Below are 25,685 nucleotides of genomic sequence, written 5' to 3'. Positions count from 1 at the left end.
CTACACCCTTTTATTGTGGTCATATGCATCCTGTTTGCTTTAGTTATCCTTGAGATGTTTCTAGAACTTAATGGAGTGCACCTGTTGACGTTGTTTAGAAAGGCACACTTGCTCCTGTGTATATAAGGTTTCACAATTCACATTGCATTTCAGGACAAAATTCTAAAGAGTGTTCCCAGAAGCATGGAGGCCTCAAAAACTGCCAAGTGAAAGAAGTTGGAACCCCAAGGACTTAGAGTTGATCATACAATCAACCTGAGTATATGGGCAAGAAGGGCGTTCATCAGAGATAATACCATAAACCCAATGGTCACTCTAAACTGAGCTACAGATATCCTCTGCTGAGATGTGAGATCCTATCAGAAGGATAACCATCTCAATGTTATATTTCAGCCATTGTTCCTCCCTCGATTGAGTTTGAAATTCTTGTTTTACATCCTTTTTGATTCTTTTATTCATGCTAATTTTTATTTACTTGTGTTTATGTTTACTTTTGTTTATTATATGATTTATTCTCAACACATGAGTTATGTTCCTTGTGTTTTTATGAGTGGTTCCCCAAGAGGTGGGGCCATCTACCCATGACTGCCCTCAGTCCTATAAGGCAATATCTTAAATATCTTATCTAAATCTCATTTTGTAAAGATCCTGTGTTGGCTCTTATTACTTGCCAGTTCCTACTAGCAATACTCCCTCTATTGGGCATTTTGGAAATTTTTCAGACTTTGTGCTTAGGAATTCTCGAGTTTTGTAATACTCTGAAGCATTCCATCAATCAGTTGTTCATAGCAGAGTGACTAACTCCCACTTGTAGTTTGCCAAGGGGCTTTTAAAGGACTCTAAGAGCATGAAGAAAAAGATTATCTGGTCTGCTGAGACAAAATAGAACTATTTGAGCAGAACTCCAAACACTATGTTGGTTTGCAGGCCAGGCACTGCTTATCACTTGCCTTATACCATCCTTGCAATGGAGCATGGAAGTGGCAGTATCATACTATGGAGATGCTTCTCAGCAGCAGGTACAGGGAGACTGGTCAGAATTAAGGGAAGGATGAATGCACATAAATACAGATAGGTCCATAAATAAAACCTGCTCAAGACTGCACTCAGCCTCAGACTGGGGTGATGGTTCACCTTTCATCATGACAATGACCTGAATCATACAGCCAATCAAGGCCACTGTGTCTTTGGGACACGTTTCTCACTGTCATTGAGGAGCACAGCCAAAGCCTAGACTTAAACCCCATAGAACATCTGCGCAGAGACCCCTAGATGGCAGTTTACAGATGCTTTCCATCCAATGTAATGGCTCTTGAGACAATCTGTTAGAAAGATTGGATACACTACTCACATCCAGGTGTGCAGAGCTTGTAGAGATTTACCCAAGAATACTCAAAGCTGTACTTGCTACCAAAGGGGCCTCTACAAAGTACCGAATTAAGTGTCTGAATACTTATATGAATAAGAGATTTCAGTTTCTAATACAAAAAAAATCAAACCTTTCTGGCAATGTTTTCATTTTGTCATTATCGCAAATCTATCCATTTAAAATTAAATCTAAAACACAGTAAAGTGTACAGAAAGTGAAGGGGACTGAATACTTTCTAAATCTACTGCAGCTAAAATGGGTCAGACTGTTTAAAGAGTTTACAGGCAGTGCATGAGCAGCGTTTCTCAAACTTTTTTTTAATTCTGTAGCTAATTCAATATGGGGTGTTATATCTCCTCTAAGTCTCTTTACAGGAAGCTCAACAGTTAAATCAATGTCATCTCAAAAATGCTGTGGAAAGAATATTACATTTAGCTCATTGTCCCTATCTACCTTGACATGGTTTGACAAAATTTGAAAAAAAAAAAAATAAGAAAAAAATTCAGAAATGAAGATCTCATATAGACATCCCCTAAAATCTGGTGACAATACTAATACAAACTATTGAACCAGCAGATAAGTATTTAAGCATGTCAGTTATTTCATTTATTTATTTTAACCATGTTATCTTAATACAGTGGCATGGTAGTTAGCACTGCTTCAAGGCTTTAAGTATCTGGGATGAGATTCTGGCCTGGTCACTGTCTGGATAGAGTTCACTTGCTCTCCCCATACCTGTGTGAGTCCCCCAACCCCACTGTGAACGTTGGTTTAAATGGCAATTCAAAACTGGCCCAGTGTGACAGTTTATGAGTACATGTGTGAAAAGACAGAGAGAGCAAAAATCGAAAGCAAGGCAATGAATACAGAAGGAAAGAAAACAAAAGAAAGATTTACAGGGAAAGAAAAATTCAAGTTCAAGAACAAGAACTGTATGCAGTGCAGGATTTACGTATAAGCTACACAAGCTATAGCTTAGGGCCCCCGCCTTCTTGGGGGCCCCCAAAACAAATTGTCCGAGTGAGCAATTGTCATATATACTTAAATATACTACAGCATTATTTGTCCCAATCAGGCCCGGCCTTAGGCATAGGCGAAGTAGGCGACCGCCTAGGGCCCCGGCGTCCGGGGGGCCCCCCGGATCGACTCCTTGGTCTAATTTTCACGCATTTCACAGAGCTTCCAGGGGGGCTCCGCCCCCCTCAGGGGGCCCCTGCACCCCCCTTTCGCCTAGGGCCCCATAATACCTAAGACTGGGCCTGACTGTGTGAACATGCGTATAAGGGGGACAGGAACTAGAGCTGACTTAAAGCAAGCCAAAGGATTCAAGGATTCAGAGGGAGAGAAACGTTGAGATGCTTTCCATTTTATTTACATGATTAGACACAACGTTAAAACCACAAAAAAGGTGAAGTGAATGATATTGACTATTTTGTTGCAGTTTCATCTGTCAAGGGGTGGGATATATTTGGCAGCAAGTGAACAGTCAGTTCTTGAAGGTGGTATGTTAGGAGAAGGAAAAATGGGCAAGAGTGAGCATCTGAGCGGCATTAACAAGAGCCATGTTTTGATGGCTAACCAAATTGGTCAGAGCACCACCAAAATGGTAGGCCATGTCGCGTCTTCCTGAAATGCAGTGGTTAGTACCTACCCAAAGTGGTCCAAGGAAGGACAACTGGTGAACCGGCAACAGGCTCAGGGAGCAAAGGTTAGCCCTTCTGGTCTAATCCTACAGAAGAGCTACTGTAGCACAGATTGCTGAAAATCATATTGCTGGCCATGAGAGAAAGGTATCAGAACAAACAACGTATTGCTGCATTGCTGAGCATGGTGTGAGTGCTCATACTGAGCCCTGCCCACTGCTGAAAGTGCCTACAATGGACACATGCTCATAAGAAATGGACCATAGAGAAATGGAAAAAAGTGGCCTGGTCTGAAGAATCATATTTTCTTTTAGATCATAGACAGCCATATGTGTGTTGTTTACCTGGGGAAGAGATGGCAGCTGGATGCACAATGGGATGAAGGCAAGCCAGTGGAGTCACTGTGATTCTCTGGGCAATGTTCTGCTGGGAAACTTTGGGTCCTGGCATTAATGTGGATGTTACTTTGACACATACCACCTACCTAAAGATTATTGCAGACCATGTACACCCCTTCATGGCAATAGTATTCCCAGATGGCAGTGGTCTCTTTCAGCAGCATAATGTGCTCTACCACACTACAAAAACTGTTCAGGAATGGAATGAGGAACATGACAAAAAGTTCAAGGTGTTGACTTGGCCTCCAAATTTCCCAGATCTCAATCCGATCGAGCATCTGTGGGATGTGCTGGAAAATCAAGTATGAACCATGGAGGCCCCACCTCATAACTTATAGATCTTAAAGGAACTGCTGCTAACATCTTGGTGCCAGATACCACAGGACACCTTCAGAGTTCTTGTGGAGTCCATGCCTCAATGGGTCAGAACTGTTTTGGTGGCAAAAGGGGAACATACACAATATTAGGCAGGTGATTTGAATGTTGTGTCTGATTGATAATACAGTGTAACTTGATTCTAGACATTTACTCTTTTCGTTGTGTACTGCAATTGATTTATCACATGTTTTTGTAAACCCACCTAACTTATTTTTGAGTTGCTGTGGAGCCACAGCCCATGCTGGCAAAATAATATAGGGCAGGAAGTAACAATGGGTGAGATGCCAGTCCATTGCAGGGTAGACCCACACTCACATAGGACTGATTTAAAGTTTCCACTCAACCCAATTCTCACATTTTTGGTTGGGGAAGGAAAGCCAGATTATGAAGACAAGAAACCACACAGAAACAATGAGAACTTGCACGCTTCAGACAGATAGACAGTGATTAGACCAACATTTTAACCAGAAGCTGTTAGGCAACTGCACTAACCACTACATCACCATCCTGATGATTTAAGTTTCCTGTGTAAGAAGAACATCACACATGTCTCCATAATGGTTGTATATTCAATTGTTGTTGTATCCTGGGAAACAAGCCTCCAAAACAAATGTTAGAGTTCAGCTAATATCAATCATATTACTGTCCACTAACAATGGTGCAATCTCTTATTGATAATCCATCCATCCATCCATTTTCTAACCCGCTGAATCCGAACACAGGGTCACGGGGGTCTGCTGGAGCCAATCCCAGCCAACACAGGGCACAAGGCAGGAAACAATCCTGGGCAGGGTGCCAACCCACCGCAGCTCTTATTGATAAGAACTACCAAAATCCTAGCTCATCAACCCCACCATTACTGCTATTGTTAAGTCGTTTGGCTTGACTCACCAGGGCTTTTGAGGTTGGCATCTCCCTCATTCTTTGATTCTGTAGTGCTTTTCCGAAGACGGCCACTGAAAAAGAAATCAAATGAAAGTTTGTGTAACACAATTCAATTTAAAACTACTGTCTTAACAAAATAATGCTATGCACTAATACAGTGTCACACGCCTAAAGCAAAGATCCTATAGTTAATATCTAGTGCTATTCAGCTATAAAACAGGGAAGAGGAAAACAAAACTTTAGTGGAGAAAATCTCTCTCTGTTCCATTTGCACTTCAACTCATCATCAAGTTTTTTTTATATATTTGCTATCTAAACAACTTTGAAATGAGGTGACGCATTAAACGGCAAACACCTTAACCACTAGTGCCAACATTCCATCTGCAGGGTGATCACATGAAACTGATTTTAGCAATTTTACCTTTAATACATTCATGGCAGGCAATAGCAATTAAATGTTTTTTCAAGTAAACCTAGACTTGGTACTATGGTGAATCTGGGAGCAAAATAAATGTCCTGTCCTCTCAGTTTTGGATAAAAAATATTTTAACTCTTAACTTGTGCCCTAAAATAATTGTAGTTTGGCATTGGCTAAATAGGGACCCTAACCATCAACTCCTAATTTGCACCAGAGGCTGTATACAGAAGGAGTCAGAGTCAGCTCTCCTTCCTGAGGAGGTTAAGGCTGTTTGGTGTATGCAGATCACCCTTACATGTTCCCTAGCAGTCTGTTGTGGCTGTGGTGTATTTTTCTCAGCATTAGTGCACTGGGGAAATGTCATCAGTGCAGGTAAAGCCAACAAACTAAATAAACTGATTAAAAAGTCTAGTTTAAACTTGGGAGCCAGGCCGGAGTCACTGAAGGAAGTGGTAAAACAGGGGTCACTCATGAAGCTGCTGACTATCTTGGACAGACAATGACTCTCACCCTCTGTTCAAAGTTTTGGTTTAACAGAGGAGCACCTTCAGGAACAGACTGAGACAACTGTGTTCCTCCAAGGAGTGTTTTGTAAAGTTGTGTGTACCTTCAGCCATCAGACTCTATAATGAGTCTCCCCTCTGTCCATCTACAGATTTTTTCCCTGGAAGCAGGAGTCCCATAACCTACAAGATGGAAAACAGCATCAGAGCTGATTCTTTCAAAGCTTGTCCTCTGTTCCTACAACGTCACCACTAAAAAATAACACAATGAGCAAAAATATCATCAAATGTCAAATAGCACTGCAAAGCAAAAAGATTCAAGAACCACTCTGGTAAGAATGTTTGCAAAAATGAAAAAAAAGCCTTTTTTATTCAGTAGTATTTTATATTTTCATTGGCATCATCATCCTCATTTTCAGTTTTAGTTTTGAGGGGGCAGCTTAGCCAAAACACTGAGTCAGTCCAATCAGACCACTCGACAAAGTTTCAGACTCAGGAATTGCCAAGCACACCAAGGCCTACAGAGATGGGCCTAGTCATTAGTCTTTTTAAATTTTGGCACACCAGATACAATTCTAGTGGGAGGAAGTTTCAATATGACCAAATCTACTTAGATTTGCTGTTCATTGTTCTTCCACCTTCTTTCTATTTAGTCATAACCTAAGGCTCTTTACTAAAGTTAAAGGTTGGAATGTAGATTGACTGGTATATCAGAAACTGTGAGAAATTATCTACTGCTTCACAATCACCATTTGCTAAGGCATAAACTGTACTGTATTGATGCACCACTCATGCCAACACGTCCACCATCACTTGTGAAAAAAGACCCAGTATTACTTGCACTCTTCCATTTACTATTTGCTTTTAGCAAGCTACACGTTACTGGAAGAACACCATGACTATTTGGAGGTGATGTTATACCCAAGATGCCCACATCTGGCATACTCCCCTTAAACCCGGGTAATTGAAACTAAATTGCACTGGAGAGAATGAGGACACATAACAACACTGCAAGGGTGGTGAATCAAAGGTGCTCAGTACTTTTTATCACTCTAACAAAAAGTGTTGAATAAATAGGTGCAGTGAAAATTCTTCAATAAATAAATAACCAATAAAATCAGTGCATTTGTGAGGATAACGACTAACAATAAATAAGTTAAAATAAAAGTTTAAAAACCATAGAGACCTCGGGTTGCCTTTACTTTTCTTTCCTGCCAGCCCAGCGTGTCTTTCTCCCTCTGTCTCACTAGTTCATCAATCAGGTCTTGCAGCAGAGCTGAGATGCAGACAGCTATGTTCGACCTTGCCACCTTTTGTCATGACCACTACCCTTAGGTATCTACTGGAATGCTCGGAACTGGACTTCCGTCTTTCTTACACCTGCTTTGGTATCTACAGCATCCCGAGGATTCCTCACTATCTCCCTAGCTTCTTCTGACTGTTCAGTGGGAGATGATCCACTCCAGAAAGTCAATCTTCTCACTCATTTGTGGGGACACTGACTGCCTATCTCCTCACTATTGATTGTTCACACTCCTGATTCTGCATTTCTAGGTACTGTGTTTCTTTCTCGTTGATCTCCCTTCTGTCCTACTCAGGTCCCTTCATACTCCTGTGGATGTGGTGTCCTGACTATGACCTGCGGAGAGTCAGTTAGAAAATTAAAACCAATCATGATTCATGTACAAGCGTGATCAGCCCCAATCTTTCCATTAAACACCCAGTAGGCTACACTGATTTTTATTTATGAACTCCAACACGATGGACCCCTAACACACTTCACTTCACCAAAAGTGATGATTATTCCTACCAAATCACACTTGGCAACAAAAAACTTGTCCAGAGTATGTTGGTGGTCACAGTCTGATTTGGCCTAAAGAGCAAGTTGAAACTATGAAAATCATGAACCAGTGAAGAGAGGCCCTTGTTGGGGTTCAACCACCAACTGTAAATAGATTTCACTCTAATTCCAAGAACAGAACATAAAACAACTCTCACCATACAAGTAAATTTTGTACGGTAGACACTTCTGAGCACCATTCTCTAGTACAGAGGTATTCAAACTATAGCCTTCTGGTCAATTGTGGTCAGCCATGTAACTGAAATGGCCTGCAAGTTAATTTAGTACTATCAATAAATATGATGTGATATTAAGTAAAAATGTAGTTCTTATTTTGAACTGTAGGTACAGATATGATGTAAAACCACTTCTCAAAACCCAATAACTACCTGCCTCTCCTCCTCTTGACCTTTTTCCTAAGTTTAATTGTGTTCATTAATGTTAACAAGCTGTTTCTAAATGTCAAAACTGAAGAAATGAAAAGTTGATAATAAACACAGGATATTCCAGCCAAGCTGGTAAAACAAACTTATTTTCATTAAATTCAGAGGCAAGCGTAGTTGTTTAATTTGATTTGTTGTTTAACAGTAATGAAATAATAGAATGAAAACAGATATTATGAATTGAAATATGATCGGTTTTTCAAGTCACACATTGGTGCTAAGCAAGAATAGAAAGTGAAACAACTAGCAGCTAAGCTGTCTGCTCTACAAAACCAATTGTTTTGTGCAAATCCAGCACAAGAGAAAGGCTATGAGATAGCTTAACATATAACCCTGCATTGGAATCGCTTTGTAGAGGATGATTTTATAAGTGAGTGCCTTACTAAAACTGTCACTAGCAGGTTCCCAGAGAAGAAGTAAGAAGTGAACAACACAAGTCTTGGAAGGAACACCGTCACACAATGAATCAAAGATTTGTCATGTAAACCCAAAACAGCAATTAACAGAAAAAGTACTGACATTTGATTTCTAGTTGATCTTGTGTGATGAGAAGGCATATCACACACACTACTCAGTTAAAAGTCTTTTGCCAAGGGGTTGATGACAATTCAACTCCATCTAAGGAGTCTGAAGGGTACAGTGAGGGGCATGGATATTTTGTATTGTTCCACATACATATGTAAGTAAACATTTTCTCTAAAAAAGATAAACAAGAGCTAAATGAGATCGAAGATAACTCCTGCCATGTGCTCCAAATATTTACAACAACATTAATACTTACTTTGACAAGGATTCCTAAGTCCAGGTACATCATCAGTGTTCCTATTAGTAACACAGGTAAAATATGTGAAACATTACAGGTACCTTAAAATCACTAAATATAATTTTTTTATATTTTTTATATTTTATTGTAATTTTAAACATACAATACAAATGTTTAAAATGTAACATATAGTTTGTCCTATTTATAGTCAGGTCTTTCAGTGGTTCACTGAAGATGTTAGAGTGCATTAATTGTAAACATTGATTTTTTTGGAATTTCCATTTTGTTTCTATTCTTATGGATTCTGATATGTGGATTTCATATTGGAGTTCGTTTGCTCCAGAATGTCATTTTAGGCAAACCCTTTTGGTTTTTTTTTGCCTTTTCACCTTTTTTGATTTTTTGAGACTTTCAAATAAATAAATAAATGATTTTTTGTTAAGATTTTGCATTGACTATGCCCTTAAGATAGATGATTTTTATGGCTCACCCTCTCTTTTGAAGGGCATTTTTGATATTTTTGTGTATTTTAGGACATTTAAATTGTTTTTGAACTTCACAAGACAGTTCCTTATTTTGGGCCAGAATAGGCTGAAGCTTCCCCGTGAGTTGAGAGGTCAAGCTGACTGGAGTGAGGCCTATTTCAGGCATGTTGGGAAGACCTGACTTGGTTTGTGGAGATTTTTATTGTTTCAGCCAGGGTTGTTCCCCTGGCTGGGATTTAAATTTTTCATGTATGTCTATTTAAAAGTGTTGGTCATTTAGTTTGTATATGTGTATGAATAATTTTTGGTATGGCATATGTTTTGTGAATGGTTCACCAGGAGGTGGGGCCACTTACCCATCCCCGTCAAACGACTGCCCTCATTCCTGAACAAGCTGAGAAAAATCCACAGTCCCTTGAGGTTCATTGAATGCGTCTGGCATTGGTGAGTTTCTATTGTTATTTTTCTGTGCTTTGTGTTTTAAAGGATTTTGACCTCTGTGTTCTGTTCCACAAGGCTCTATCCTGGGTCCGCTGCTCTTCTCAATCTACATGCTTCCGTTAGGTCAGATTATCTCAGGACACAACGTGAGCTACCATAGCTATGCTGATGACACACAGCTGTATTTATCAATTGCACCTGATGACCCCGAATCTCTTGATTCACTAACACAATGTCTAACTTGTATCTCAGAATGGATGAATAGTAACTTTCTCAAATTAAATAAAGAGAAAACTGAAATCTTAGTGATTGGCAATAATGGATACAATGAGGCTATTAGAAATAAACTGGATGCATTAGGATTAAAAGTCAAAACGGAGGTAAAAAGCTTAGGGGTAATCGTTGACTGTAATCTAAATTTTAAATCGCATATTAATCAAATCACTAGGACAGCATTTTTTTCACTTAAGAAACATAGCAAAAGTTAGATCTCTTATATCATTGAAAGATGCAGAGAAATTAGTTCACGCGTTTGTTTTCAGTCGACTAGATTACTGTAACGCACTCCTCTCAGGACTACCCAAAAAAGACATAAATCGTTTGCAACTAGTGCAGAATGCAGCTGCTAGAATCCTAACCAGGAAAAGAAAATCCGAGCACATCTCTCCAGTTTTGATGTCACTACACTGGTTACCTGTGTCATTCAGAACTGACTTTAAAATTCTGCTTATGGTTTATAAAGCCTTAAATAATCTCGCCCCATCTTATATATCGGAATGTCTGACACCTTATATTCCAAATCGCAACCTCAGATCCTCAACTGAGTGTCTCCTTAGAATTCCAAGAGCAAAACTTAAAAAAAGTGGTGAGGCGGCCTTCTGCTGTTATGCACCTAAAATCTGGAATAGCCTGCCAATAGGAATTCGCCAGGCTAATACAGTGGAGCACTTTAAAAAACTGCTGAAAACACATTACTTTAACATGGCCTTCTCATAACTTCACTGTAATTTAAACCCTGATACTCTGTATATCCAATTCATTATAATAACTATTCATTCAAAATCTGTACTAACCCCTACTCTCTCTTCTGTTTCCTTTTCACGTGTCCTTTTGGTGGTGGCGCATCTACCCAAAGCACCATGATGTTCCAACAATGATGGATGGATTAAAAGCCAGAAGTCTGTATGACCATCAACATCAAGTGACTCCGTGAGAACCCTAACTACAAAGAGGACTATTTCATTTATGTTAGGTAGAATGCCCAGAGGGGACTGGGCGGTCTCGTGGCCTGGAACCCCTACAGATTTAATTTTTTTCTCCAGCTTTCTGGAGTTTTTGTTTTGGTTTTTCTGTCCACCCTGGCCATCGGACCTTACTCCTTTTCTATGTTAACTAATGTTGTCTTATTTTAATTTCTTATTTTGTCGTTTATTTTTCTTTTCTTCATTATGTAAAGCACTTTGAGCTACTTTTTGTATGAAAATGTGCTATATAAATAAATGTTGTTGTTGTTGTTGTTGTTTTGCAACTATTCCTTGAATTTGTTTATTGGGATTTTGCTTTTTTTGGATTGTCTTTGTTGTTTCAGCTAATCCTTTAGCCATTTGTGATCCTTGGGTCCTATTGTTGTAACAGAACATTTTTATTAATGATATATATATATATATATATATATATATATATATATATATATATATCCGTCCATCCGTCCGTTTTCCAACCCGCTGAATCCGAACACAGGGTCACGGGGGTCTGCTGGAGCCAATCCCAGCCAACACAGGGCACAAGGCAGGAACCAATCCCGGGCAGGGTGCCAACCCACCGCAGTATATATATATATATATATATATATATATATATATATATATAAATATATATATATATTATTTATAAAGATTCTTCATTTGCACATTTATGACTTGGCAGGGTTTAATGGTTTCCCCCTTCTAGTGAACATTTTGAGATATTTTGGGACTTTTAGTGCTTAGGATCTCTGTGTTCATGACAATTTTAGAAAGGCCTCATAACATCTTCATAACAACTAATACCTCAGCAATACTGCTGTGGTATCTCAGGTCTTATATAAGCTAGGAGCAGTCGTGCACCTGCAGCATCAGATGGCCCTGTCCAATTAGGCTCAGTATACAAAGGACAAGCAAAATAAACCACAAAACTAATATTCTAATAAGAGCATGTGGTGTAGCAGGTCCACAGCTCAAGTTAACAGGGACACTTTTTAAATAAATAATCGCCACACTTGCTGCTTAGCAAGGTGTGTGTGGCCGAGTGGTTCCCGGAGGAATTTGAGATGCAAGCGGTCCTCAAGTGCACAGGTGAGGAGTCGTCCACATTCGTAATTGTTCCCAGGGGCTGCTAATTGCCACAGCTGATCCATGTCCCCGTGATAAATAGAAGCGCAAGGCGGCTAGGTAAAAAAATGAAGAAAGAGAGAAGAAAAGACAAACAGAGGTTCCAGGAGAAGAAGGCAGGAAGCTGGGAGAGGATAGCTGGTGCAAGAGAGCGAGCGAGCGAGCGCAGGCTCGCAGGCAGCTGGACAGTGAGACCTAACAGGGTGTTTGGCCGACACCTAGGGCAGTTGGCAGTGGTCGCTCCCGCTGAGCATTGTGAGGAGCGGGAGTGACCAGAAGAAGGATGGCTTGCCGCAGAAGACAACGGGAGTCTGGAGGCTTGGGAGGTGGATTACCCAGCATGAGTGTCCTGGCCATTGAGGGAAGCCAAGTCTCGGTATGGAGAGTGCTAAACCGAAGCCAGGGATCAGGAAGCCTCCAGAGCAGAAGGTAGAATGAAGGTCTGCGGTGAAGGTGGCTCCCCTACTGCATAGCCTGGATGGGAGAAGCAGGGGAGTCACCAGTAGAAAGGCACTGGGCTGATTTTAAAAGGACAGCTTCCAGCCATTGTTTTAACCTCATTGTTTTAAAAAGATTTTTTGTATTGGATTTTAACCTCCACCTTTTCACTTGTTTTTATGGATTATTTATTTAATGAAGATTTCTAAAGCAGTGCACTATTTATTTGAACAATGTTTTGTTTTGTTGGTTTTAATAAAAGCACCTTGGCAGTTTTGCACCATCCCCTTGCTTTGTTGTGCCTCACTGCCTAGCTCTTCGGTGACATTACCGACGGTGTTGGGTTCAAGGGCTCCCAGAAGCAAGATGGGAGCATGGAGTGAACCCGCATCGTCACAGAACAATGTTCCACAGAGTTACTGTATGCTTAATACAGTGTCAACGAACAAAAAGAACAAACAAAAAAAAAACAAATAAAAAATGCTGAATGTCACCTAAATGCCTGATTTTTGTCCAACTTCACTGCTAAGTAATTCACAAAAAAGAACTGAAATTGTATCCACCTGAACATTGACAATGCGACCATATTTAACCAGGAGGCACTGTAATTGGCTTGACCTCGGGTTAACCCATGGTTAAAAGAAACTCTTAACCAAGCGTGAAGCGTGATGCACCAAAGCACCACTTTAACCAATAGCCGGGAATGGATCATGTGATGCACTAATCATGGTCACTTAGATTTCGAGGGTGCGTGACATGTTAATGCCAAAAAGTAAACAAAATCAAAAAATAACCCAGAAATTCAACTAATGCAAAACAATAGCACAATAGTTCAAAACACATTACACAAAAGTAATAAATAACGCAAACAGTACCATAGAAAAATAGTAAGGAAGTGAACAGTGGAGGCTGAAAAACCTCCTGAATGAGAAGAACAGAGCATTCAAATCTAGTGACAAAGATGCCCTGTAGGGTATATAGAGAATGCTGAAGAAAAAGCTAAATGAAGGGAAGGAAGCTTACAGAGCTAAAATAGAAAGTGGACTCACCTAGAATAATTTGAAGAATGTTTGATTTGGAATTGGCATAATTACTGGACTCAAGCAATTCAGGGCTCAGGTGCTGGAAGGGAATATGGATGAACGTAATGCCCTGAAATAATTTTTAATAGATGTTCCCTGCTTATTCTGGCACCTTCTTCCAGTGACTAGTCTCGCACCATCTCTACTGCATTAGTAACTACTACCAACACCTCGGCTAGTATGACCAGTGATTAACCCATCTCTGACTTTGAGTATGGGATGTCACTAATTGATGACCTAGTGAGGGGACAAATGAAGAAGCTACATACAGGAAATGGCATGGGATCAGATGGAGTAAGTCCTTAAGTTCTTAAGGTCTGTCCTAACCACCTTTGTGGTATCCTCTGTCACTTGTTCAGTGGGTCAGTAAGGCTGCAAAAAGTGCTGCTGCTGTGGAAAACATCCTTTACTTTCAGTTCTAAATAAGGCTGGAACCTATACAAGAAAGAACAGAGCAGACTTTTTTCTTAGGGGGTCTTGTAATGGTCTTTACATGTTCTACATCTCTGTGATGGTCAGGGCGATTTTTACTTTGTGGTGTGCTGCCTGTGAACATTATTTCAAGAGAGGCCTATCTATCTATCTATCTATCTATCTATCTATCTATCTATCTATCTATCTATCTATCTATCTATCTATCTATCTATCTATCTATCTATCTATCTATCTATCTATCTATCTATCTATCTATCTATCTATCTATCTATCTTGGAAGCATATATTGCCCTCCGTTAATCAGAGATTGTCCTATCCTCCAGGCAACCCGTTATGATGTCATTTACTTCCTAAGGAAAGGATCACATGTCATTAATATTCGCAGAGCCACCTGTCCTCTAACATTCTTTGATGATATTGCACACTTCCTGCTAAACTGAAACTAATTAATTCCTGCAGTTCTATCCTTGCCGATTTTCCTTCTAGCATCCTTGTGCACATATTGTACAATAAACACCATCCTTAGTTGCCCAAGATTTGCTGGTACCCTTATCCTTTGCAACCTCTTTCTAGCTAACCACCATTTTACAGTCCATGTCAGTGAACTCACCTGTTCCACAAAGCAATCCTCTTTATGGTGACAAGAGCAGGCAGAGACAAGTGGGACTTTGTTGTATCCTCTGTTATGAGAGTGGACCAGCTGCTTCTTTCAGCCAGCTCCTTCTTAGAAATTCTGTTTTTTAGCATCACTGAAGACTTTGGTAACACAGGCTGAGAAGAAAGATCTGAAGAAGGAGCATGAATGGAAAGTTCTGTAGCAGGAGCATGATGGGAATCAACCTCTGTGTGTTTAGTTTCCTCTAATGAGGGGGGATTCAATCGGTCCTTTTGAAGTGGATCGTCAAAATGCAAGGTTCCCTCTACATGCAGATCTTCAGATGCAGTTTCCAATGCAGTGTCATCCTTGACTTGAAAACTGACAATCACTGAAGGTGGTTCTTCCTTAAGATCAGCAATCAGTAATGGGGAATCTGGAGTGAGGCTTTCCTGATCCTCAGGCTCAGTTGCCTCCATGTTGCCTGTACTGCTCACACACTGACCTCATTCACTGACCAGAATCTTGTGCTGAGATTGTCTTTCTTGTGTGTGCAAAGCTGAGTTGCAAACTTTCAACCATTCAATCAAGTGTTGTCATTTTGTTGCCATGACAGGCTGCCAGAAGGCTGGATTAAGTTACAAAAATATCTGCAATTGCTTCTCCATGGAGTCCTACCTTTAATAGCTGGGCTGTCATGTTTTAAAGATTGATCATTAAGGCCATTCATACCTCCTGGAGCAAAGGGCAGGGCTTACAAGAGTGTCAGGCCGAAAAACAGGCCTTTGTGTTGTGTGTAACTGTTTAACCTAGGTATCCACTCCATTGTTCTCTAATTGGCAAGGTTAAAAGCTGAACAGATCAGCTGATCACTACACCGTTCTATTTGACTGGTGCATAACTACAGAAAAAAATAAATAAATTAAATGGCAGTGCCATTAGTGTCCTCTGACTGAGTAATCAAGGGGGGAAACAAAATGTTCTCCACTCCATCTTAGCAGAAATGCTCTCAATTGTCCGACTTAACAAGTATCTCTTAGAGTGACCATATAGACTGTCACTACTGACAAATTGCTCTGACTGACTGATTGACCAGTTGAGTAGTTATATGACTGCGGCTTCTATCAAAATGTCAAAAAATGATTGATGAGTTAAGCCCCGCCCCTTTTGGATTGACGTCATAAACTCCCGCCCCCTTCCGGTTTTCCCGGCCGGAAGTCCGTCACTTCCGTGACCTTCGCCCTGCCTGTTTTTACTCCAGGAAACGGCCAAGATCCATTTGGCGGATGTCCGGTCCTTCCTTGAACCCTCCCATCCTGTTTTTAAACCAGGAAACACCTGTCCCTTCCTTGAACCCTCCCATCCTGTTTTTACCCCGGGAAATGGCCAAGACTTTATTTGATGGATGGGTGCCCCCTCCTTGAACCCACCCCCACCTCTCCCGAGGACAAGTTCAGGCAAGTCTGTAGCAGACCCTGCCGTCCGCACCTCTTGGTGGTCGCAGGTCTTCTGACTTAGAGTTTCCTGCCCACGGTCGGTTAACCCTGAGGACGCCCCCTTCCGATCCCCCGCCCCTAGAGGAAGAGACCGCCCACACAAACACACACACACACACACACACAACGGATGGCCATCATAGGCATTTTGACTCTGAGTCCAGCCCCAGGCCAGTCCTTGATCATTTCTCCCCGAGGAGAGACAAACACACACATGTTTCAGCCTGTCCATTCTGCCTTATAGCCATTCCTGACTCTAGTGCTTTGGGTAAGAAAATCTCCATCTATTATTTAAAATATCTAACCTTTTATTTAAGTCAAAATGATTTTCTTCAACTCACAGACGCTCTCTAAGCTGAAAAAGCCATTACTTCACCCCAGCCGGGTGCTGTCCGGCTCTCTGTCTCGGAGCAGGAGGCCTCTGCCTGTAGCCCAAGGAGAGATCGCCTCCACAAACCCACACACGCACACACGCACACACAACGGATGGCCATCATAGTCATTTTGACTCTGAGTCCAGCCCCAGGCCAGTCCTTGATCATTTCTCCCCGAGGAGAGACAAACACACACATGTTTCAGCCTGTCCATTCTGCCTTATAGCCATTCCTGACTCTAGTGCTTTGGGTAAGAAAATCTCTATCTATTATTTAAAATATCTAACCTTTTATTTAAGTCAAAATGATTTTCTTCAACTCACAGACGCTCTCTAAGCTGAAAAAGCCATTACTTCACCCCAGCCGGGTGCTGTCCGGCTCTCTGTCTCGGAGCAGGAGGCCTCTGCCTGTAGCCCAAGGAGAGATCGCCCCCACACACCCACACACGCACACACGCACACACAACGGATGGCCATCATAGTCATTTTGACTCTGAGTCCAGCCCCAGGCCAGTCCTTGATCATTTCTCCCTGAGGAGAGACAAACACACACATGTTTCAGCCTGTCCATTCTGCCTTATAGCCATTCCTGACTCTAGTGCTTTGGGTAAGAAAATCTCTGTATCTATTATTTAAAATATCTAACCTTTTATTTAAACCAACTCACAGACGCTCTCTAAGCTGAAAATGCCATTACTTCACCCCAGCCGGGTGCTGTTCGGCTCTCTGTCTCGGAGCAGGAGGCCTCTGCCTGTAGCCCGAGGAGAGATCGCCTCCACACACACACACACGCACACACGCACACGCAACCCAACATGTTAAGGAAGGGCCCCTACCATCCAAGCCTCTTGGGTCCATTCCTGTCTCTAGTGCTTTGGGCAAGAAACTCTGTGATTTAAAATATCTATTCCTTTATCTAAGTAAATGATTTCTTCACCTCACAGACCGTCTCTAAGCTGAAAAAGCCTTTACTTCACCCCGCAGGGTGCTGTCCGGCTGTCTGTCTCGGAGCAGACTGCCTGTAGTTTATAAACACAAGCTGCCCGGTTCTCTCCGTCTACTGTTGGAGCAGACCGCTGCGCGTGCACGCAGAGCAGGCAAACTTTCTGACCGCACAGCCCCAGGAAACTGACAGACCCACAGGATGCGTCCTTCGAGCAGAGTGGTTTAGACCCTACCCCCAAGGCTACGAGCCTCGGGCGCTGCGTTCTCAGCGCATGCGTATCAGGAGCTAAACCCCACGAAATGTAAAAGTTTTTAATGATAACGAGATCGATATAAGATCTGTAAAATAATAGGCAACAGGATCCTTTTAAATAACGTTTGAGACGTATAAATTTTACCCCAAGGAGTTATATATTTAAAAAATCCCTGCCAAGTGAAATTGTCTTAAGCACCTCAGCAAGGCTCAGATCGTTCGGGGCAGTGTAAAAATGGTCTCACCTTGTGATATTAAAAGATTTAGAATGCTTACAAAGTTGACTTTTCAACCCGAACAATACACGGATGTTCACGGTCATCAGCTCTGACATCCTGAAGCTAAGGGGGGTGTAGCTATTAGGACTGATCAATCCTTATACCGACACAAAAGATGTTCACACATAATTACTTTAACATAAGGTTCAGTTTGAAACACACTTAAAGTGAGGCCACACATTTGCTAAAATAAATCTATGCATAACGAAGGACCTTTTTTAAAAAATACAGGACTTTTCGGTGTCCGGCCATCTGCACAGAGCACCGACAGTCAATATAACGGTAAGAACCGTTCAGGATTATTATAAGTGTTAAACGAGCATGTTTTAAAACGGAGGGATGAATCCTTATATTTTATACTTAATATTTTCCAAGTTGATTCTCCGGTAATTCCATTTTAAAAATATTTGTTTACAGTGTGCAGGAATTATCAGCATGTTAATTTACACACAGCGCATGTGTAGGAGCGTGAGCGCGCTCGTGTGTATATAAATTGTAGCATTTTATATTTCTATCTCTCTATCTACGTGTACGACGATTAATGTTCATAGGACTGAAGCAATATTAGTTTTTTTTTCTCTTACCGAAACGGGCTTTACAATCAGTTAAGTTTTGTCTCGGCGTCTGAAATTCAAACAGGTTCTCTCCTCTGAGAATATTCAGGCCTGGTTTAAAAGAGCAGGCCGGGTGTGTGTAATAGCTCGGACATAAGACGTCAGTATTCTGAACTATGTACTCGGTTATTTTTTGTACGGAGCCGCCTGTTTTAAAAGTCTGATAACGAAACATTTATGCTTTATAAAAATTCTCATTTGGACAGCCGGCTGGAGACAGATTGACTGAACCCTGAACACGGACCCAAGAATTTATATCTTAATACACGGGGGGTCTGAGATCAGGCTGTCTGTTTTTATTTAAGTCTTTAGATTTTAAAAAGTTTGCTTGCGAGTGTATTCATATTTATACCCGTGATCCTATTAAACTAGTAATGAAAGGAATGGATGCGTTTAATAGGGGTCCGAGAAAACCCTCCCTTCTGATTTAAAAGGGTTTTTAACGGTAATTTTCTATCGCAGAGTTTTTAAACGGTGCAACGAGCCATCTTCAGCAGAGGGTTGAGTGCGTGTGTTACTGGGATATGTTTTAAGATACTTTACCAGGCACAGAGTATCCAATATATTAACACGGTACTAGTCAGGATTTCACTATGTTTTTTAATCTGGTACCTCCTTTTTCCATCTTGTGCATTGTTCAGTAAACCTTATTTTGGTGGATCAGAACATTTTGCTTACACCCCAATTATTATTCTCTTTAGGTTTTTAACTGTTATACCTACATTTTATAAGTTTCAGCAGTCCTTGTTTCTGTGACAGTAACTTAATCATATGGTGTAAAAATCCAGACTACTCACTTTTTAAAAGCTCTGAATTTACCAATTCAATCAATATGTCAGCTTTGGATCCATTTCACCAAGGCAATTGGGGGCTTCCTCTTTGTAGATTTTAGTTTGAAGGGACAGCATTTCTCAACCTTTAAAACTGTGTTATGAAAACTTGGGTCGCAAATACGTAATCGTGTCCCCCTAACGTTTTTCTTTTTTTTGAAAGGAGCCCCTAATACCAATTTGTTCTTTTTAAGTAATGATATAACATAGAGGCACGTTTTATTATACCTACTTAACTTTTAGCGACATTTATCTAACTCTATATTTATTTTTCTAGCATCAGAATGTAGTTTGAGTTAATTTGTTATGGTTTCAATAGATGTATTTTTCATATTTTCGATTCTTGTTTTCTTTTTGTTACGTTGCGCCCCCTCCCCCTAGGGGGACAGCCCCACAGTTTGGGAATCACTGTGTAGGGGATGATTTGTAAAACACTCTGCTTCACTTCAAGTTAAAGTAGATTTGCTCGGTTATTCAGCTGTCCATCGATGTTCCATTTTTGTTATAAATTGTATTTAGTCTCTCTTTATTTACTAAACGTTTTATATGTTGAATAGAAAACAGTTATCTTGTTCAGGTTTTAACTTAAAACAGCATTTTCATCATCAGGCTATGAGCACTTTGATACTCAGGGTGCTTTGTATAATACAAAGTTTTAGAAATTCTCTTACTGCTTGGTAATAGCCTTCCATTTTATCGCAGTTATAAGCCCCTGAAAAATAAGAATGGCTGTAGTACGTTATATAAGCCTATACACTACAGGGCTGATCAGGCTTATTTTGGACATGTTAGGCAAATCAGGAAGGAAAATGTTTTAGTGAATAGTTACATAATATCTATTACCAGTAACGGTGTACTGCACGATAACGTGCAGTGAATACACTTGACTTGAGCATTCATATTATTTCTCCTCTTTCTCTGGACGTGTAGCATTCGTTTGCTCAGAGGATGAGGGGTTTGCTGCTTCCTGAGCAGCTCTTTTTTTTTCTTCTCCACCCTAGAGGCCCCCTGCTTCTCACGCATGCGCAGCACGGCCGCCCTGCTGCGCGGTGCCGAGAGTTGATTCAACAATAAAATAAAAAAGAGTAATAAAATCATCACCCGAAAGCGGATAGTAGCCGTCACGTAGTATATGTGTAACAAATTTCAAATCAATAGGTTTGCGAGCTGCAGGTGATGTAAAATCCTGAACAGACAAACGAACAGCTACGTTAGCTTATTATAGAAGAAGATATGTGTTAGCACAAGGATTACAAGTTTACTAAAACTGTGAGGTTTATTCTTTCTTTTAGGTAGTCCAAGTTACATAGGACATCTAGCCTTGAAAATGGCTTTTTCCCCCATCTGTTTGTGAAAAAAAAAAAACATCCTTTGTTTGAGTCGCATTCAGGGTGAAGGGGATGTAAGTTTGAACTGTGATTCCAAGAGTCAAGAAGTGGTTGCATTCTTCTTGATTACGAGTCAAAGGCCCCGGGGTTTGTGTGGTGATCATGGTCAAGGGCAGATTTAAGCTAGACATTATTATTATTATTATTCCAAAATGAAACATTGACTCGCCCATATCCACATCAAGCAAGTATCACAAATACAAGACAGTAAAAAACTAAATTTACAAACAATAAGTCGCAGAGGAAATTAAAAAACATATTAAGAACGGATCAACAGGGGATCAACCCAAACTCACAGCACACTGCAACTGAACCTACGTGTTTTGCAGTATATTATTAGCTAAACGGTCATCTATTTAGCCCGTTCCTCGGATTTGCAATGAGTTGGGCAAAACATTATTTAACATCTGAGACTATGAGGCTAATTAACTTTAGACTGGTATTGTTAGGACCTTATCCGGCACTAAAATTTGGGTTCCTCCAGAGTCAGGAAGAACATGAAAAAGTGGAGTTATAAAGGAGTTATTACAATTTGAAAAATTGTCATAAGGTATGAAAAACATTGATATGGGGACAAAACCAGCATGAAAACAAACCTTTTTGAAATAAATAATAAGCTTTTTTGACGTGAACAGTCTGGAATAGTCTGAAGATGTCTTAAAGAGTTAATTTTTAAATAAAGCTTGCAAAAGTAATATTAAAAATATTAAAACTAAATAAAAACATAGAAGTACCATTTAATGATATCAACTAGTGTTAAGTATATTATCAAGCACTGGGCGCTGTTTATAAGGTTTAATTAATTTTGAAATTAACCATAGTTTGATACAGCTTTAAGAATGAGAATGCAAGACAAACCTATACATTAGAACACTCTAGACGAGAACAGGCCATTCAGCCCATCAAAGATCGCCAGTACTATCCACTTATTTGCACTTAATAACAAATGTTGCCGTTTTGATTAGGGGTATCTTGGATCTGTGTTTTATTTTAACCTTTTGACAAGAAACCCCTGGTCAGCGAAATATACCCCATATATTGAAAATGAACCGTGCCGACATGCTAACTAAATAGATATAAGATATTTTAGAATATGGACCTGGGCTCTACCCAGATGATTTTGACAAACTAAGGGGTCTCCACTTCATTGCCAAACTTTCTGTGGGTGCTACGGATCTTGTAATGGAGAATGCAAAAGATTCTATAATCTTTAAGGGGCATGTGTCCACAGTGTTAACCAACCATAGTACGTGATGTTCAAAATTCAACTAGTGTTTTTCAGAAGAGATAGGACAAGTGCGGCGTGTGTTCTGTATTCTCTTTTCTGTATTAACAATTCACAATGACCAGACTCCCGAGACCTTAGGTTTTTTTTTTATGTAGAAGTACATTTCACAAACATGAATAAGAGACAATCCATCAAACCGCTCTTGACCCAAAACAGGACCAAGCAGGGGGTGGGACCGACATCCCTCAAAATGCTTTTGACACAAAGAAGGGCCAATCAAGCGGGTGGGGTGGGACACTCTTTTCAAAGAGTCTTTGGCCGCCCCCAAGCGGACAGGATTTGCCGGGCTATAAAACAACTTTTTCATTGACACTCCATCCTTGACAGTGAAAGAAATTAGGGTTAAGGTTTAAAAATCAAATGTTACTTTATTGGTCATTTTCAAAAACAATACTAAAATTCAGAGAGGTTTTACCAACCACTTCAAAACAATATTACAACTGAGCAGCCTGTGATATCACCGGTACATTCTGTTCAGACACTTCATCTGATTTTCCATGTCACTTACCCCGTAAAACCCTAAAGGTCCATCAGACCTATCCGGTACATAAAAAATGTTGTTTAGAGAAAGCATCGGCTATTTACCGTATTTTTGAGTAAGAGGCTTCGTCCGTGTTATAAAAGTCTTGTACGTTGTACAATCGACTCCTTAATAAAATGTTCATTTTTCAGTTCGTCAGCAGCATTTCGTACAAAGGCATGAATCTGGTGAAACGGCCGAAAGATGTTGAAACAGTCCAGAGTCTTGATGACCAGGCTCCTGAGCCACGGTTTGTGGAAAACAGACAGCAGCTGCTGAACCGGTCAGTCTCAAACAGACACGTAGTCCATGTCTGGCCGGATTGGTCTATTCAACATCCTTGACAGGTACTTTTAGGTACCGATCCATTATTATATCTGGCAGAGCCGCCATCCAACTCTGGCCCAGCTTCAGAGCCTTTGGAAATGTTTCATCCAGGGGCCGTCAGTTTTTTCAAGGGTCATGTCTGCATAATCCGCATCCTTGGTTGATATTTTTCAAGAGGCCGGAGCCTCTACCAGGTTGTACACAGCATGGCCTGAATGGCTATCTCCTCAGCCCCTGCTAGGCTCCCCGAAACATCATTAGCAGGTACAAAAATGTCAGGTACTGCGCGCTTCTCCAGGAAACTATCCGACCCAGACATATCACCAGGGGCAGGTAACGGAGGCTCAGGCTCCTAGATCTGGTCAGTTGAAGACATAAGAAGGAACGGCCAAGAAGACTGGTCTGGAGGCTAGCTGTTAGGCGCAGAGTCCTCGGAGTCGGGCACAATAGCCTCACGTCAAAACAGGTCATCGTAGGGACCCGTCTGGCCTGTAGACCATCATGCCTGATCAGGAGCATAGCCTTAGTGGTGCCGATTGTTAACCATTCAAAACACGTCGTTGAAAAAGTTGTTTTATAGCCCGGCAAATCCTGTCCACTTGGGGGCGGCCAAAGACTCTTTGAAAAGAGTGTCCCACCCCACCCACTTGATTGGCCCTTCTTTGTGTCAAAAGCATTTTGAGGGATGTCGGTCCCACCCCCTGCTTGGTCCTGTTTTGGGTCAAGAGCGGTTTGATGGATTGTCTCTTATTCATGTTTGTGAAATGTACTTCTACATAAAAAAAAAACCTAAGGTCTCGGGAGTCTGGTCATTGTGAATTGTTAATACAGAAAAGAGAATACAGAACACACGCCGCACTTGTCCTATCTCTTCTGAAAAACACTAGTTGAATTTTGAACATCACGTACTATGGTTGGTTAACACTGTGGACACATGCCCCTTAAAGATTATAGAATCTTTTGCATTCTCCATTACAAGATCCGTAGCACCCACAGAAAGTTTGGCAATGAAGTGGAGACCCCTTAGTTTGTCAGAATCATCTGGGTAGAGCCCAGGTCCATATTCTAAAATATCTTATATCTATTTAGTTAGCATGTCGGCACGGTTCATTTTCAATATATGGGGTATATTTCGCTGACCAGGGGTTTCTTGTCAAAAGGTTAAAATAAAACACAGATCCAAGATACCCCTAATCGAAACGGCAACATTTGTTATTAAGTGCAAATAAGTGGATAGTACTGGCGATCTTTGTTGGGCTGAATGGCCTGTTCTCGTCTAGAGTGTTCTAATGTATAGGTTTGTCTTGCATTCTCATTCTTAAAGCTGTATCAAACTATGGTTAATTTCAAAATTAATTAAACCTTATAAACAGCGCCCAGTGCTTGATAATATACTTAACACTAGTTGATATCATTAAATGGTACTTCTATGTTTTTATTTAGTTTTAATATTTTTAATATTACTTTTGCAAGCTTTATTTAAAAATTAACTCTTTAAGACATCTTCAGACTATTCCAGACTGTTCACGTCAAAAAAGCTTATTATTTATTTCAAAAAGGTTTGTTTTCATGCTGGTTTTGTCCCCATATCAATGTTTTTTATACCTTATGACAATTTTTCAAATTGTAATAACTCCTTTATAACTCCACTTTTTCATGTTCTTCCTGACTCTGGAGGAACCCAAATTTTCTACTTTAACTTGAAGTGAAGCAGAGTGTTTTACAAATCATCCCCTACACAGTGATTCCCAAACTGTGGGGCTGTCCCCCTAGGGGGAGGGGGCGCGACGTAACAAAAAGAAAACAAGAATCGAAAATATGAAAAATACATCTATTGAAACCATAACAAATTAACTCAAACTACATTCTGATGTTAGAAAAATAAATATAGAGTTAGATAAATGTTGCTAAAAGTTAAGTAGGTATAATAAAACGTGCCTCTATGTTATATCATTACTTAAAAGAACAAATTGGTATTAGGGGCTCCTTTCAAAAAAAAGAAAAACGTTAGGGGGACACGATTACGTATTTGCGACCCAAGTTTTCATAACACAGTTTTAAAGGTTGAGAAATGCTGTCCCTTCAAACTAAAATCTACAAAGAGGAAGCCCCCAATTGCCTTGGTGAAATGGATCCAAAGCTGACATATTGATTGAATTGGTAAATTCAGAGCTTTTAAAAAGTGAGTAGTCTGGATTTTTACACCATATGATTAAGTTACTGTCACAGAAACAAGGACTGCTGAAACTTATAAAATGTAGGTATAACAGTTAAAAACCTAAAGAGAATAATAATTGGGGTGTAAGCAAAATGTTCTGATCCACCAAAATAAGGTTTACTGAACAATGCACAAGATGGAAAAAGGAGGTACCAGATTAAAAAACATAGTGAAATCCTGACTAGTACCGTGTTAATATATTGGATACTCTGTGCCTGGTAAAGTATCTTAAAACATATCCCAGTAACACACGCACTCAACCCTCTGCTGAAGATGGCTCGTTGCACCGTTTAAAAACTCTGCGATAGAAAATTACCGTTAAAAACCCTTTTAAATCAGAAGGGAGGGTTTTCTCGGACCCCTATTAAACGCGTCCATTCCTTTCATTACTAGTTTAATAGGATCACGGGTATAAATATGAATACACTCGCAAGCAAACTTTTTAAAATCTAAAGACTTAAATAAAAACAGACAGCCTGATCTCAGAGCCCCCGTGTATTAAGATATAAATTCTTGGGTCCGTGTTCAGGGTTCAGTCAATCTGTCTCCAGCCGGCTGTCCAAATGAGAATTTTTATAAAGCATAAATGTTTCGTTATCAGACTTTTAAAACAGGCGGCTCCGTACAAAAAATAACCGAGTACATAGTTCAGAATACTGACGTCTTATGT

General features: G+C 40.3%; 1 protein-coding gene across 2 annotated transcripts in view; it reads right to left on the bottom strand.

The window, feature by feature from the left end:
* Positions 1 to 15,070, bottom strand: part of LOC114657247 (uncharacterized) — a 38,430-nt gene extending 23,360 nt beyond the window's left edge. For both annotated transcript variants that reach the window (XM_028808974.2, XM_051931823.1), the window contains exons 1-2: positions 14,501 to 15,070; positions 4,680 to 4,744 (exon numbers count right to left, since the gene is read on the bottom strand). In XM_028808974.2, the coding sequence (XP_028664807.2) occupies positions 4,680 to 4,744; positions 14,501 to 14,964 (529 nt within the window). In that variant the 5' untranslated portion in view covers positions 14,965 to 15,070. The remainder of the gene's footprint in view (positions 1 to 4,679; positions 4,745 to 14,500) is intronic.
* Positions 15,071 to 25,685: the final 10,615 nt, after the last annotated feature.

This window comes from Erpetoichthys calabaricus, chromosome 9 (assembly GCF_900747795.2).
Source record: "Erpetoichthys calabaricus chromosome 9, fErpCal1.3, whole genome shotgun sequence".
Taxonomy (NCBI): domain Eukaryota; kingdom Metazoa; phylum Chordata; class Cladistia; order Polypteriformes; family Polypteridae; genus Erpetoichthys; species Erpetoichthys calabaricus.
Note: the sequence above shows the minus strand (reverse complement) of the source record. Positions and strands in the feature narration are given on the sequence as shown.